The sequence below is a fragment of the Nanorana parkeri genome, unplaced genomic scaffold, assembly GCF_000935625.1.
Source record: "Nanorana parkeri isolate BGI_ZX_2015 unplaced genomic scaffold, ASM93562v1 scaffold115, whole genome shotgun sequence".
In the NCBI taxonomy this organism is placed as follows: Eukaryota; Metazoa; Chordata; class Amphibia; order Anura; family Dicroglossidae; genus Nanorana; species Nanorana parkeri.
Window position 1 is genome coordinate 355,394 of NW_017306383.1, and position 15,975 is coordinate 371,368.

Sequence of the window (15,975 nt, forward strand, 5' to 3'; positions counted from 1 at the left end):
ACCCCAGAAAACGTGTTTCTGGGGTCACGCCCCCTTCATCAGATCTGATAAGGGGCGTGACCCCGGAAACGTGTTATCACAGCCTTCCTTGCTGGCACACAGGCACGGCTGTGCAGCTGTCACTGGCTTACTTTTTGGTCCATGTATTCACATACAATGCTCCATTCATGTCGACCTTTGTGAGTATGATTCTCATCTATTATTGGTTTTATCTAAATACATTTGTTTGTACAGTAGAAACGGTCGCACGCCTTCCATACACTTTGCGATTATCGTACGATCGCGGGATTTCCCGCGATTCTCGTACGATAATCTTACAGTGTATGGGCATCTTTAGTCATAGCTATAAATAGCAGGTTTTTGTCTAGCTCGGGAAATTAACCCTCTGTATTTGGACTGGCGACAATTGTCTAATATAAGTAAGTGACAGGAAATCCAAGATGTTACAGTTGTCATTTGACAGGAAGTAAGGTCAAATCTTTCAATGGGGAAACCTGTTTATGGTGCTTTCCCCTCACCCTGGAGTGATTTTGTCACATTTCCTGTTGGGCTTTTGGGACAGAAAATGAATAGAAAGTGCCCAATGTGATAGACACAAGGAAAAAACCCCCCCACAAGTCTAGAAAATGGCCAGCCACCGGAAGTCATGCCTAAAACGTCACTGAAATTCCATGTAGACCAATTTGGTAGAATGGTTTCTTTCAGTTGGAATTTAGAATTTCAGTAAAGATGGAAGTTTGACTTCTGGCATGCTGTCTATTATCTGACCTGTGCATCCACTTCAAAGGTGGAAGAGGCATGGGTGAAAGGCAGATTGTTGAACACGTGGCATATAAAACCTTTGAGGTGTTAAACAATGCAGATTCTATACAAAACTAAAAAAAATTGGCTTTCGATTTACTTTAAAGCTGAACTTCAGGCCAAAAAAATACTTTTGCAGTTGGGCCCCCCTGCACTGCAAGGGTAAAATGCACATTACGTCTAAGAGTGGATGCACTATTTTTTCTGACTTCACCACACCAGAACACAGGCACTGATGCGGTACAAAGCGATCACATTTGTGCCGCATCAGTGCCTGTGTTCTGGTGTGCCTGTGCCTGTGTTCTGGTGTGCCTGTGATCGCACACCAGAACACAGGCACAATTAAAAAACGTACGATCTGCCCATCTTGGACAGGCAAACCGTACTTGCGATCATTGCAATGAGGGGCGGGCTTCCGATGACTGCAAACGGGCAGTGTGCGCGTGCCCACACCGGCCCATTTGGCAGTTGTCGGACAAGCAGGCCACTAACTCGCCGAGAATCGTACGATTCCCGGCGGGTTTTCCAGCCTGCTTGTTCGACGGAAGACGTACAAATATGAACAAGAAGCGCCAAATGGGACTGCTCCACCAAAAAAAGTGTGCAAATAAGTTCAAAGTCTCAAAGTCTGTTTTAAAAATGAGAGATGTAATGGAAATTCTGCAGGACGCTGCCCCAAACTTTATCTGATAAGGGGAATAAGGGGGCGTGACCCCAGAAAACGTGTTTCTGGGGTCACGCCCCCTTCATCAGATCTGATAAGGGGCGTGACCCCGGAAACGTGTTATCACAGCCTTCCTTGCTGGCACACAGGCACGGCTGTGCAGCTGTCACTGGCTTACTTTTTGGTCCATGTATTCACATACAATGCTCCATTCATGTCGACCTTTGTGAGTATGATTCTCATCTATTATTGGTTTTATCTAAATACATTTGTTTGTACAGTAGAAACGGTCGCACGCCTTCCATACACTTTGCGATTATCGTACGATCGCGGGATTTCCCGCGATTCTCGTACGATAATCTTACAGTGTATGGGCATCTTTAGTCATAGCTATAAATAGCAGGTTTTTGTCTAGCTCGGGAAATTAACCCTCTGTATTTGGACTGGCGACAATTGTCTAATATAAGTAAGTGACAGGAAATCCAAGATGTTACAGTTGTCATTTGACAGGAAGTAAGGTCAAATCTTTCAATGGGGAAACCTGTTTATGGTGCTTTCCCCTCACCCTGGAGTGATTTTGTCACATTTCCTGTTGGGCTTTTGGGACAGAAAATGAATAGAAAGTGCCCAATGTGATAGACACAAGGAAAAAACCCCCCCACAAGTCTAGAAAATGGCCAGCCACCGGAAGTCATGCCTAAAACGTCACTGAAATTCCATGTAGACCAATTTGGTAGAATGGTTTCTTTCAGTTGGAATTTAGAATTTCAGTAAAGATGGAAGTTTGACTTCTGGCATGCTGTCTATTATCTGACCTGTGCATCCACTTCAAAGGTGGAAGAGGCATGGGTGAAAGGCAGATTGTTGAACACGTGGCATATAAAACCTTTGAGGTGTTAAACAATGCAGATTCTATACAAAACTAAAAAAAATTGGCTTTCGATTTACTTTAAAGCTGAACTTCAGGCCAAAAAAATACTTTTGCAGTTGGGCCCCCCTGCACTGCAAGGGTAAAATGCACATTACGTCTAAGAGTGGATGCACTATTTTTTCTGACTTCACCACACCAGAACACAGGCACTGATGCGGTACAAAGCGATCACATTTGTGCCGCATCAGTGCCTGTGTTCTGGTGTGCCTGTGCCTGTGTTCTGGTGTGCCTGTGATCGCACACCAGAACACAGGCACAAAGCGATCGCATTGCGGCCAGAGGGGCGTGGCTGTGGTGCCATTGAGTTCAATGCACCACCAAGCCCCCTCCCACCGCAAAACAAAGTGAATAGGCTGGAATGCGATCCAGTGCTGGCCGTAACGCACTGAGACTGGCGTGGACTAGCCATTAACAGCGCACTGAAGTTAGAAGCGCACTGGATTTCTAGAAAAAATTAAAAAGTATTTTTCTCTTGCGTTTTAAACAACCTTTTCCTAATGACTTCCTTTTTTTCTGATTCCTCTAGGGAGATGTAATTTATGTGAGTTGTAAGGAAATACAGTCACAAGGGAAAGAATAAACTACTTTCTGTCTTAGCAACATTTCAAAAGTCTCACAGAACAGAAGAGTCATAGATAAGTAAGCTATACAGCACATTTCTGGCGGTTCTTGATGAACCGGACGAAATTCAGTGTGGGTGTTGCTGTAGGCACCCTTCTGCCCGGCATCCCTCAATCAGCTAATTGAAGGAGCAGGTTGGAAAATTCGTGGCCAAACAGAGCTAGCAGCCAATCAGGCTCTGACAGCAGCAATACAAGACAAAGCAGGGGATTCACCTTCCCCCAACTTTACAGTTGAGATTGATAACACAACCATCCAGCCCTCAACCCATGACAAGGTGGTAGGTGTCATCCTTGACTCAGACCTCACCTTTCTTCCCCACATCCAATCCCTATCCAAATCCTGCCACTTTCACCTTTGTAACATCTCCAAAATACGCCCCTTCCTCACCAATGAAACCGCAAAATTACTCATCCACTCACTTGTTATCTCTCGGCTTGACTATTGCAACTCCCTCCTCATTGGCCTACCACTACACAGGCTATCCCCCCTTCTGTCTATCATGAATGCTGCTGCCAGACTCATTCACCTAACCAACCGCTCAGTGTCTGCAACCCCCCTCTGTCAATCACTACACTGGCTTCCAATAGCCCAAAGAATAAAATATTAACAACCACTTACAAAGCCATCCACAACTCTGCCCCTGGCTTTATTTCCAACCTCGTCTCAATGTATAACCCTAACCGTCCCCTCCGCTCTTCCCAAGACCTCCTGCTCTCTAGCTCCCTCATCAACTCCTCCCATGCTCGCCTCCAGGATTTCTCCAGAGACTTTCCCATTCACTGGAACTGATACATTCACTTTTAAAGCAAGCAATTACTGTCAAAACAACACATGTTTCTCTTCTTTTTTCAAAGGTTTTACCATTTTCCCATGGGTGAGTTCAGATGGAAATTCAACTGCACAACCTGAAACAAGAAGTTTTCCATGTCCTATGTACATAGAGAACTGCTCAGGTATGTTATTGGAAGGAAGATAATTATGTTCATAAAATTCAGCACATGGCTAAACTTACAGTATGGCTTTGAATATGTTGGAATGATCCAATAGGATATTTGCAGTAACAACAACGATGAAAAATTAAAATGGCTTTTTCTGATATGTGGTAGAAAGCAAATGCAATGCGGTATCACAGCTCACTTTATCTCCTCTGACTCTGCCTGTAGACTCCTGATAGGAACTCCTCTCTGATTTTCCACTTAGACCACAGGACATCTCTAGAGCAATTTATAGATATCCTGTCCCAGTACATAAAATCAGTCACCCATTTCCCTGTGTGTCTATGTTCACACCATCTCCAGTGCGTTCCGGCACGGTTAGCTGCTGGAACATACGGGATTGCATACTGTCCGGCTCCCTGCGTTCTGGGGTGGGAGTAGACGCCACCTGCCTGCAGTGTGATCAACCGCACCAGAACGTGTGCCACATCAATGCCTGCGTTGCGGTACAGTGTGATTGTGAAAAATAGTAGAAGCACTATTTTTTGCAATCGCACTGGACTGAAATGTGGGCATTGCTGTGCCAGTTGTTCTTATGCGGGTAATTTAGAACATAATGGATCCCGTCCCACTCCTGACCGGAAAACCCCAAGGAACGGGGGGTGGGTGCTAGAGAAACCGCAGATGCCTCTGCGTAACACAAATGTAAATGGTAGAAGGTCACTCGCACGCAAAAAAAAAAAAAGGAACCACAAGGTCTTGAATTGCCCTCTAAGCAATGCGACACTTTGATGGTCAATAAAGAAGATTGACTGCAAAAGTTTTTGGTGTGCGAGTGACCTTCTACCATTTACACTTATGTGGGTAATCACACATTGGCGGGGGGCGCGTGGCTCCGGTGCCATTGACTTGAATGGACAGCCATGCACCCTCCCGCCAGAACGCAGAGAGCCGGACAGTATGCGATCCAGTGCGTTCCAGCAGCTAACCATGCTGGAACGCACTGGAGATGGTGTGAAGATAGCCTAACCCTGCAACTGTTGTATTTTTCACAGAACTCCAAACATTCAAATTCTTCCTTTGGCTGTTAGAGGCTGGGGTTCTTGAACACTTTTTCTTTAACTGCAATGGTTGTATTTTTTTAAACGTTAAGTTTACATTTAATGCCACGTTTCATGTTACACCGATATTCAGGGTATAACGTGAAACACAGTCACAACTCCATGCCCAACCTACCAACCTAAATGTCAGGGTTCTTCTCCCCACAGGCTCCTGTCAGTTTTTGAATTTGGCGCAGCTGTATGCGCGGCCGCACAGCCATGTCATCCGTTCACAAATCCTTTGACAGGATCTGTGAATGGAGAAACTACAAGTCCCATCAGCCACTGCGGCAGAAGGACTTGTAGTTTTTAATGGAATACAAGTGCATTCTTAATGGAATACAAGTGCATTGACGGCACCGAACTTGTAGTCTATTCATATTTCCTTCTCTCCCTGCAACTGACCGGCACTACAGGAGCCAGAGTGTGATTGCAATGCTTTAGGCTATGTTCAAACCTAGGCGATCAGCTGTTTTCGTGTAGTTGTTGCAGTGCATTTGTTTTTTTTTTGTGCCACACGATTTTCAATGCATAGAGATGTCTATGGGACCACAACCGCGTGACAACTGCCCGAAAACAGCTCCTGCATCTTTTTGTGCGACAGGCGATTTTGGCTGTGCAACGCACTGCAAGGGTGTGAGCAGGTCCCATTGACTTCAGCGGGAATCTGTGTTTTGCGCTAAATCCCCGCGATAAATCGCCTAGATGTGAACCTAGCCTTACTGGCTCCTATTAAAATTTTTATCTTTTATGAATGTGTTCATTTATTGTTTTTTATAAAAGGTGTGTACTTGTTGTTTTTATGGAAAATGCCTCCAGATTGAATATATCCTGCAAACTTTACATAACAAGTTAGTTCACTGGAAACATTAAACCTTACACTCTGCTAACAATTTCATGAAAAACAAACATTTGTTGGAATACATCACACATTATTATAAAAGGGATTTCCCTATGACTCATTACTTGACATGACACCAAAAGGAAGTCTTATGATGCAAGGATCTGAGACCTCAATAAAACCGGAATCTGCCAAGGAAGACCAGTGTAGAGACAGTTTATACTTTTTAGGGCAGCATATCCAAAGGGTTTACATTGGATAATCTCAACAAATCATTTGTTTTTGTACTTTAATAGTTTAAATTGCTTTTAAAGTGACACTAAACTCAGGAGTTAAATCTTAAAAATAAATTCAAGTATCCGAACTATTAACAAAAATGTATCTTATTTGTATATCACACAGCTGTAGATCCTCAAATCATCTCTGACTTCATCCTGACACTGTCCTTCCTTCTGGAGGGTGGCTACTTTTCTTCCCCATGGTCTCTGTATGTGTGTTGTAAAGTAGCCACCACTCCAAGCTCGCTCCCATGATAGACTACAATCTAGAGCTGCAGCTAACGATTATTTTCAAAATCGATTAGTTAGCCGATTATTAAGTTCAATTAATCGGTTAATCGGATAAACAATGAAAAAAAAAAAAAAGAAACAAATTAGTAAACTAACCATGAGAATGCAGTCCGTCACGAGAGTGAGCTCGGAGCGGTGGCTACTTTACAACAAACACAGACTTGCTGCACAGTGGCGTAACATATAGGCAGCCGCTTTGGGGCCCGGGGCACAGGGGTGCCCGGCCAGGACATCCCCCTGATGCTGTGGGGGCCGCCCGGTTCGCTATGGCATCTAAGGCTGCTGGCTGTCATTGGCGGCTGTGATGAGGAACATGTCGCTGTTAGATCACTGACAACCTGTCAGTGATCTGTGCAGCGGCATGTTCCTCCTCACAGCCGCTGCTGAGTCAGTGACAGCCAGCAGCTGCGGAGGAGGAGGCTAAGCCTGGCGCCAGCAGTGGAGGAGGAGGCGGGGCCCAGTGACGGAAGAGGGGACAGGTAAGAGGTGTGCAGGGGTGTGACCAGCCCACCAGAGACCCTGCAGAGCCCACCATAGAGATTCTATGGTGGGCTCTGCAGGGTCACCCTTAGATGGGCTGTGTGGGATATCAGGTGGGCTCTGCAAGGGGCGTAACTAGAAATCACAGGGCCCCATGCAAAATTTTGCTTTGGGGCCCTGTGATTATTAGTTACGCCCCTGTTGCTGCAGTTTCTAATACACAGTGTGAGCAGCTCACACTGTGCAGAGAAATCAGACTAAGCAATTTCAGTGCAGCGGAGGAGCCTGTACAGCTGTGCAACTCTAAAGGGAAGCCTGAAGTTAAAGGAGAACTATAGGTTGCACTCGATGGACTTTTTTCAACCTGACTAACTATGTAACTATGATTTTGTCACAGGTTGGCTGGAACTATATGGCTGAGTGATTTTAACACGCCTCATAGTTCTCATTTAAGCTATAATTAAGTTCATTAAACAATGGAAAGGTAATATAATTATAAGGTAAAGAGCAATAAGATATAAAGATCTTAAGGGTGTCTGGTCGGCTTTAGTGAATACATGTCTGCCTCGTTCTGAGTCCGGTATGGGTGTGCATTCCATATGCACACCCAGTGTGCTCTCTTTTAGTAAATCACACTACTTCATTCCTGCTACATTTTCTGAAGATTGACAGGCTGTCAGGGAAGCTTTCAACCTTAATACATCAGACTCTGTGAGTGTATGCAAAACCTCATTTCAGAAATGTTTGTTCTGCCAGTCCAAACGGAAAAGATGCCAGCTAGTAATAAGGCTTATGTTTATATAACCTATTTTTACCAGGGAACACAGTGCGTGAGACGTTTTATTAAATTTCCTCCTACTTGCATTGTACTTCACTAGACGAAAACAATAAAGCTCTTGGATCTCGTTATATGAGCTACCCATTAATTATATTAGTTGAAATTGTTGTTATGCTGTATATGGTCTTCATGTGTTCTTGATATGCATAGACAGGAGTGTCAATTAAGCTATATACAGTCGCACAGTTTTTACAGGTTCAACTACAGAAATCGAGGTAAATGTTGTTTTCTATACTAATTCAGCTCTAGTTAGGGCCAGTTCCCACTAAAACATTATGCCAATGGCACAGTATTTCCGTGTTTAGCACAGGCTATCGCACATTGCAATGCTAGGTGCATTGCCATTATTTCTGAATTAATGGTGGGCATACATTGCACTGCCACAACAGCATTACACTATTAAAGCAGAACTCCAGTCTTAAATCTTGCAATGGGGCTACCCCCATACTGTGTTTTGCTTGTTAAGTGTTTGTTTTTTCTAGGGAACTAAAATAAAGTTATACTCACCCAAACCTCGAATCTGGATCCTTGACTGCTCCCTCCAGTCTGTCTGCTCCTCTGCTTCAGCAAATATATATTCCTCTGCATTTTCATGTTCTATACACTGTATAGAATGTGATGACTCACAGGACCTTAGACAGCTGAAGTGGAGGGGGAGCAAGACTGAAGGGACTGGTCTAGGAGCCAGCAGAGATTGCGATTCGAGTTAGTATAACTTTGTTATTTTAGCTCCCTAGACAAAACAAGCACTTAACCCTTGCAGTGTTGGGGTATTCCCACTGCAAAAGTTAAGATTTTCTTTGCCCCTAGTTCTGCTTTAAGCTAACATCCCTTACAAAGTGATAGCATAATATTTGAATTTAATTTACATAATCAAATGTAAATGTTTTACAATAATCTTTGCAGAGATTTCAGCGCCAGCAAGATGGAGGGGTTATTTCTCCCGATGTCCAAAGTCATACAAACATTACTGTGTAAAAGGAAAATGTCGCTTTGTTGCAGCCTTGAAGGAACCATCTTGTAGGTAGGTGGAGACATGTTCATTCTAAGTGTGTGCTTCTCTGGAGTACTCGGCTGCTTTATGCTGCCTCAGACAGTACTTCAGGTACAGTACCCTCTCCTAAACCCTGCCCCTGCTTAGAAGCTCCACCCTTTTCAACATGGACCAATCAGCAGGATAGTTGCATTAGATTTGGTTGTTTCCATCAAAGCAGATACCATATAAAGTGTGCAGGTTTGGGTACAATTGGGCAATGGGGATTTCAGTATGAGGTGGTATTCAATAAATGATGCTAGAACTATGCACTCTAGAAAAGTAAAGTCTGAATAATTTAGAGAAAAGCATAGTCTTTTAGATTATGAATGTGTTCTGTCAAATAGAGACACTCAAACTCAGACAAATGTGTCTGAGAGGCTTGCGCACACAATTTTCTTCTTGATGGTAGCAAGGCTTGAAGGTGATTCCATTCAACAGAAAAAAAGACAAATACAATCAGACCGAGTCTTTCGTCCTCCTTGATTCCTGTGTCCCCACTGCAGACCAGGTTGAGGGAAGGCTTGTGAGATGGTGTTTTTCCTCTATGTTGACCTTAATACCCTTTTGGCCACCTTCGGTCTCCAGAGGAAGCATACCAGTGAAACACGTTGTCACAACTGCCAATAAACGCAAGCCACTGTAGATTACCGTTGTGACTGTGCAAAAAGAACAATTAAGAGGATAAATGGAAAATAATGCAAATGGTTTTCATACTTGTATACGTTTATAATGTGGCTGTGTTGGGTGTAAGGCATACTAGAAGGGGGTTTACTCAAATGTGTTTTTATTTTTTTGTAAACAATTTTTTAATTGAATAAAATAAAATACGTTTTTATCATAACTTATGCCAGGGCTCAAAATTTCAAGTCCTGAGCTACTAGCCAGGCCTTAAGAGTCACTAGCCACCAGTTGCCCCACCTAACCTTTACCCTGCCTTAACTCCTCCCCTAAACACCCCTCTTAAATAATCTTATGATAATTCTTATCTTATGATAGTTGCCGCTTGTAAACGGCAGATTAGGGATTGCTGCTGCAGGAAAACGCAAGTTCCTGACACTGGAATCTCTAATTACACCTGAAATATACTGTAGGTGTGAATGGGGCCTACTATACACATACACTAAAGGTGTCCATACACTTGCTGATTATCGTACGATAATCGCGGGTGATCCCGCGATCGTACGATAATCGACCACTTCTACTGTAAGGTCATACGACTTTCTTCTTCCAAGCATGCTGAAAAACCTGCCGAAAATCGTACGATTTTTGGCAGGTTAGTGGCTTGGTCGGAAGACGAATGCCGCACGGGTCGGTGCAAGCGCACACTGCCCGCTCAGCACTGCAATCATCAGAAGCCATCCCCTCAGGGGATGCGATGATCGCAAGTACGATCTGCCTGTCCAAGATGGGCAGATCGTACGAGATTTTAATGACCTTACAACCATCGCATAACGAAAGTCGTGCGATGGTTGTAAGGTGTATGGGCAGCTTAAAGCACAATAATTCACTTCTCAACAACGTTACACCTCCCCCCCTGCACAAATATAAGAGTAAAATTCCCCCCCCCGCACACAAAGAATAATACACTCCCCCCGTTATAAGCCCCCCCACACACATAAAATAATATACTGCCCCCTTATTAACCCCCCCCACACACAACAGACCTCACTATCACCCCCTGATAACCTGGCATCGATCCTGCTCACATACATTCTTTCTTTTGGCCGGAGCTCAGAACTGTCAGAGCTCCGGCCGAAGGAAGCCAGAGCTGACAGGAGCTGCTCTGCGGTCTGCATCCGACACAGATGCAGACCGTGAAGCTACTCCCGCAAGTCAGGGACACGGTCTGCGACCGTGTGCCTGACATGTCAGCTGGCTGTGGGCCACATAGTACTGGCTCGCGGGCCGTAGTTGGGCCACGGACTGGCACTTGGAGACCCAAATTTCGCCCTCACCTTATTTTTACTCACTAAATGCGAGCAGGCAAGTGGAAATTTTGAGCCCTGACTTATGCAATGGTATTTGTGATATCCTTCTCAAGGCAGTGCACAAAATGCAGCAGGTCACTCATCTAAGAAGTAATTCTGACTGGGGTAGCATTTAATAAACCCCTTGACTATAAAAGGCATATACGCATGTCTTGGCTGTACCTTCCTCTGAATGGTTAATAACATATGTAATGGCAATCAAAGGGTTCAATAGTCACAGCTGCAAAAGTAGTGGTGATCCTGTTTTAATTTCAATCTGCACAGGAAAGCTGGCCATAAACTTTACAATTAAAAGCTCGTACGATCTGCCCATCTTGGACAGGCAGATCGTACTTGTGATCATCGCAAGCCCGCCCCACTGAGGGGAGGGCTTCCGATGACTGCAATGCTAAGCGGGCAGTGTGCGCTTGCGCACACTGGCCCGTGCGGCATTTGTCTTATGAGCATGCCACAAACCTGCTGAAAATCTTACGATTTTCAGCTGGTTTTCCAACATGCTCGTAAGAAGAAAGACGTGCGACCATACAGTAGAAACGGTCGCACGCCTTCCATACACCTGTCGATTATCGTATGATCGTGGAATTTCCCAGCTTTAATATGTTATATAAGTCATGCAAATATATTTTCGTGATCTAATTCTAACATTTTCTTCCAGGTGCGAAAAAGGGTACACCGGGAAAAGGTGTGAATATCTTGACTTATTTTATTTAAAAGAAGATCGAGGTCAGCTGGTTGTAATTAGTCTGATCATCGCCATGGTGTCCCTCATAATTGCCATTATTAGCATATGCATATGTTCACAGTAAGCTATTTAATATTAAGTTGTATTTTCTGTCTGTGCTGCTTATTCTCTGGTTTAATTTTTAGTCAAATAATAACTAACGGTTAAATATAGAACTTTCATTTTGTAATAACTATACTACAGTCGTGAGAAAAAGTTTGTGAACCCCTAGCACTTTGTTCAAAACTCTGCATTTTTGATTAATGAAATTGCATCTGATCTTCATTTGTGACATACTGTCATGGCTAAAAATATTGGCACCCCTGCATTTCTGTCAGATAATGCAGCACTTCGCACAGATAATTGTTGCAATTACAAATGTTTAGCAATTCTCATGCTTATTTCTTTTGTTTGTATTGGTATGGCACAAAATTAACAGCTTTTTGACAAAACAAAATGCCAGCTTTTTGATAAAGCCCATCATTCTACTGTTTTCAGAAAAAAAACATGAGGCCTTTAACCACTTCAAGACCAGGTGTTTATACCCCCTTCCTGACCAGGCCATTTTTCAGTATTCAGCGCTGCGGTACTTTGACTGACGTTTATTCCTTCATGCAACGCTGTACTGAAATTAATTGTATACAGTACCAAGTACAATACTTGGTATCTGAACATCCCTAACAAAAAGGTTTTGCTTTTTGTAATGACATAAATTTCAGACTTGTGTATGAACACTAAAATCCATGCAGCTGGGTAAATTGTAATAAATAAGGACAAGCAAAAGGCAATGACAAAGCCAAGAAGTAGCAGGGAAGAGATTAAAGTAGCTCTGGGTAGGTTATCAAGGCTTCTCTAAGGTCAGACCCATTGTGTACTGTTCACACATACAAAGTACATTGCTCAGATGTGTTTTATAATGCCATGCATTTGTTCTTTAACAGTCGCTGCAGAAAAGCACATAGAAGAAAACTGAAAGCACAGGAAATTGAAAACCTGAATAATGATTCCACTGGGAAAATAGAAGAAACCCAATTTGCCTAGAGGTAAACAAATGCATCTTAAAAATTCAATTTTTAAAAAATTGACAGGGCAGTATCCGGTTGTACACAGAAAGGAAGCCCAGAGAACATGAACAAGGAAAACTTACGACTTTCATCTTTTTTTTATTCCCCTTCCTTGTCTCAGTTTAAGAACCCCTGGATTACTGACTAAAAAGTTTTGAGCTGCATGCAAAAAACTTGCAAATGTAGTGGTGCTGCCCTTCCATTCTGTTATGCACACATTTTCTGGATGACTGGCAGGTCTACAGTGAACCTGTCACAACAGCAATATGGGGCCTGCTGTTTCTGATCTACTTCTGAAAATACTGGTTGCCTGGCTTTCATGAAAGCCCTTTTGTGTTAGTACTGACTAACTCAACTGACTTGAAGCAAGCTTGTAGATCAGCAAAGTCAGAGTAAAGTCGGAACTCCTGATCTACATATTTCTTTTGGATCAGTGGCTGAACATATTAAAAACAAGAGAGTCAGCATAACAGCAAGGCAGTTAGCTTTTTTAGGAGAAGTAATCAGGAGCTGCCTTCACTTTTCTCTTGGGACAGGTGCACTTTAAAACTGGTGTCTGAAGAAGAGACTTGTCCGCAGTTTAAAGGGTAATTTCACCTTTTCATTAAAAAAATGAAAACTCACAACACCCTCTAGTCTACAGTATACTTATTTCCTATGCTCCTCAGCTCCATCTAACGGTCAAAATGCATTACATACATTCATCCTGAAAAGAAAATATATCTAAAAACGTTTGCTTTTGTGTCTATTTGCACAGATCAAAAGGTTAGTTGGGGCAAAAGGCTCTGCAAATTGGTTATAAATAAACCCCTAAACTGTTACAGATTAAAAAATACCTTTTAGAGCCTGGCTACAATACTGATCCAGTTACTTTAAAGTGATATTAAAGCTTTTTTTTAAATTTCTCCTTTAAGGAGACCCTCCTTTTTCTTTAAAAGTTTCTTATTCTAGTGCCTCCCCGCAGCACTTTTCCCCCCACCCTCTGGACGGGTGCCACCATCATTCTAGTAGAGGCACCCGTGCATGCTCGTGCCCGTTCGTTTCCGCAGAGACTGAGTGCGTCCATAGACACACAAAGCCCTGTGGCAGGCCACGCCCCTTCCCTCTTTGATTGATGGCAGAGGAGCCTATGGCAGACTCCACCCACAACCCGGAACTTCGTGGAATGGAGGATCGCTTCGGATCGGCAGCGGGAACGAGCACAGCTGACCGGTAAGTGTGTGGGGGACTGGGGTAGAAAAAGGTGCTGGACCGTTTTAACCCTAATGCGGAGAACGCATTAAGGTAAAAAACGCCCAGATCTTTAGGCCCCATTCACACTAAGCGATACTCACCTTGATCCGCGCGGCCAGGATCCGCGAATGTTTCGGGCGACGTTCCAGCGACGATCGCGCGATCTTCAGCATCGGGCTGCATGCAAAAATAGAAACATCGCACGACATCCGTGGGAAAAAGGGTCACGCACAAGGGACAGCGACGAGCGACATGGAGCTGTTCCATAGAACAGCTCCATTGAATGTCATTGGACGGTGGAAATCGCGCTATTAAACGCCCAGTGGGAATGGGCACTAATACTACTTTAATACTTTATAAAGTGCAGACCTGGAATAAGTATACAGCTCTTCTGTCTTGACTTCACTCTTTCCTGATTGACTTGTTCCTGGTCAGTGAGTCAGAAAGTGTTACAACCAGAGACATCCAGGCAATATTGCTAATATTCTTAGAAGGGTCAGCAATGGCAACCCTGTATCTCTCTCAGCACAGAGAAGCTAGATACCAAATTCAGGACTTATGTACAGGGCTCCCTCTAGTGGTTAATTCACAGATCAGAGTACAATATCAAACATAAGAGTAAAAATGACTATGACAGCTTGTTCACATCAACCCCATTGAGCAGCTTTGCCTAACACAGTTTGCCTTATATCCCATGGCTTCGCTTCAAAACAACATGTTGCATTGGTGTGCGCTGGGAATATTCTATTCTAATTTTGTGCAGCGCATTCATAGCGCTATTGTGCTATGCAGTGCATAGATAAACATAACAGTTAAAAAAGAAGGAATATAATATTTAACAATGTATTGCAGCACACCGCATGCACATGTAGCTCAAAATATGTACCTCCTAGAAATGCACTACACTTTCCCTTCCAGAAACAGCTTTTAAAATCATCTGAAACCATATTGTATGCTAGACATTTAGAAATACCTTAGCAATTAAATGTCCCCTAAAAGTTATTTTTAATATATTAGCTATGATGTGTATTATTTTGACAGCTCATATTGTATTTTACATCTCAAAACATATTTTACATTAGACAGCTGCGGCCGGGGAGACTGTACAAAGCAATGACAGGCTGACAGTAACCAAAGATGGCCAGGGATGTCGGCAGTTGGTCGCACACATCCAGCGGTTATCTGCAGCTAGGGACAGACCATTGGCCCTGGATGTGGACAGATTGTGTCCACGGCCATTCATCTGTCCCTAGCCGCAGGTAACCATTGGATGTGCCGATACATGTGAACAATGGCGGATAGCTTCAGGTCCTGTCTGGATCATAGGCAGTATATTGCAATGTTGCAATGGTTTTACATAAGAAGCTGTTAGATGTCACAGAGACGTTTATTGTTAGGCATGAAAGAATTAAGACTGTAGTCCATAGCTAGTTTCTCTAGTACATTACATGAAAACAATTTGCTGTGTAGTGGTGGTGGTGGTTACAGGAGGCAGAGTGGCTAGAAACAGCCTTGGTGCTGGGTTTGAACTCTTTGGAGTTAACACTAAACATCTGTGTTATGTTTTATTTGCACAGGTTACAATGAAGCGACCTGCAGGCAGGTTTAATGCTGCTGTTACAGAACAGAATAGGCTCTGCCATTGGATAAATGTGGAGGACTATGCAACTCGTATACGACGGAAACACTGTAAATCCAGTGGCTGCAACTTGGATTAGGTTTTGATGATTTGGTATCAAAAATGTTGTTCTAAGCACAAGGTATCATCATCCAGAACCACCCTTGTTAATTCTATGTTGCCCGACTGACCCCAGTCAATGATGTTTTGTAATATTTATTTTGGCAGATATGAATTATTGTGGAAATTGTTAAATTGATCTGTTTTTCTGATTAGCTTTAATTGACATCAGTGGGTGGTTGATCTCTAGTTCTCTATATGTCTGTAAGCCCAGTGCGGCCAAATGACTTCTATAGGAGGAGGAAAAGGAAGTGGGCAGAACAAAGAATGGGTGCTTGAGCCATCTTATTTAAGGGTGGAACAACATGGTTTGGGACAGGTTTTCTAACTGATCAGTAGTTCCCCCTTTTGGTGGCTGGCCAGCCACCTAAGGCGACACCAATGCATCTGTATGTCTCCGAATCCCACTGAA

The 15,975-nt window shown here is 43.4% G+C and overlaps 1 protein-coding gene across 1 annotated transcript in view; it reads left to right on the top strand.

Annotated features, from left to right (window-relative positions):
* Window positions 1–15,730, top strand: part of BTC (betacellulin) — a 36,873-nt gene extending 21,143 nt beyond the window's left edge. The window contains exons 2-6 of the mRNA XM_018553288.1: window positions 3,875–3,973; window positions 8,690–8,807; window positions 11,463–11,609; window positions 12,470–12,571; window positions 15,403–15,730. Of these exons, the coding sequence (XP_018408790.1) occupies window positions 3,875–3,973; window positions 8,690–8,807; window positions 11,463–11,609; window positions 12,470–12,569 (464 nt within the window). The 3' untranslated portion in view covers window positions 12,570–12,571; window positions 15,403–15,730. The remainder of the gene's footprint in view (window positions 1–3,874; window positions 3,974–8,689; window positions 8,808–11,462; window positions 11,610–12,469; window positions 12,572–15,402) is intronic.
* The last annotated feature ends 245 nt before the right edge of the window (window positions 15,731–15,975 follow it).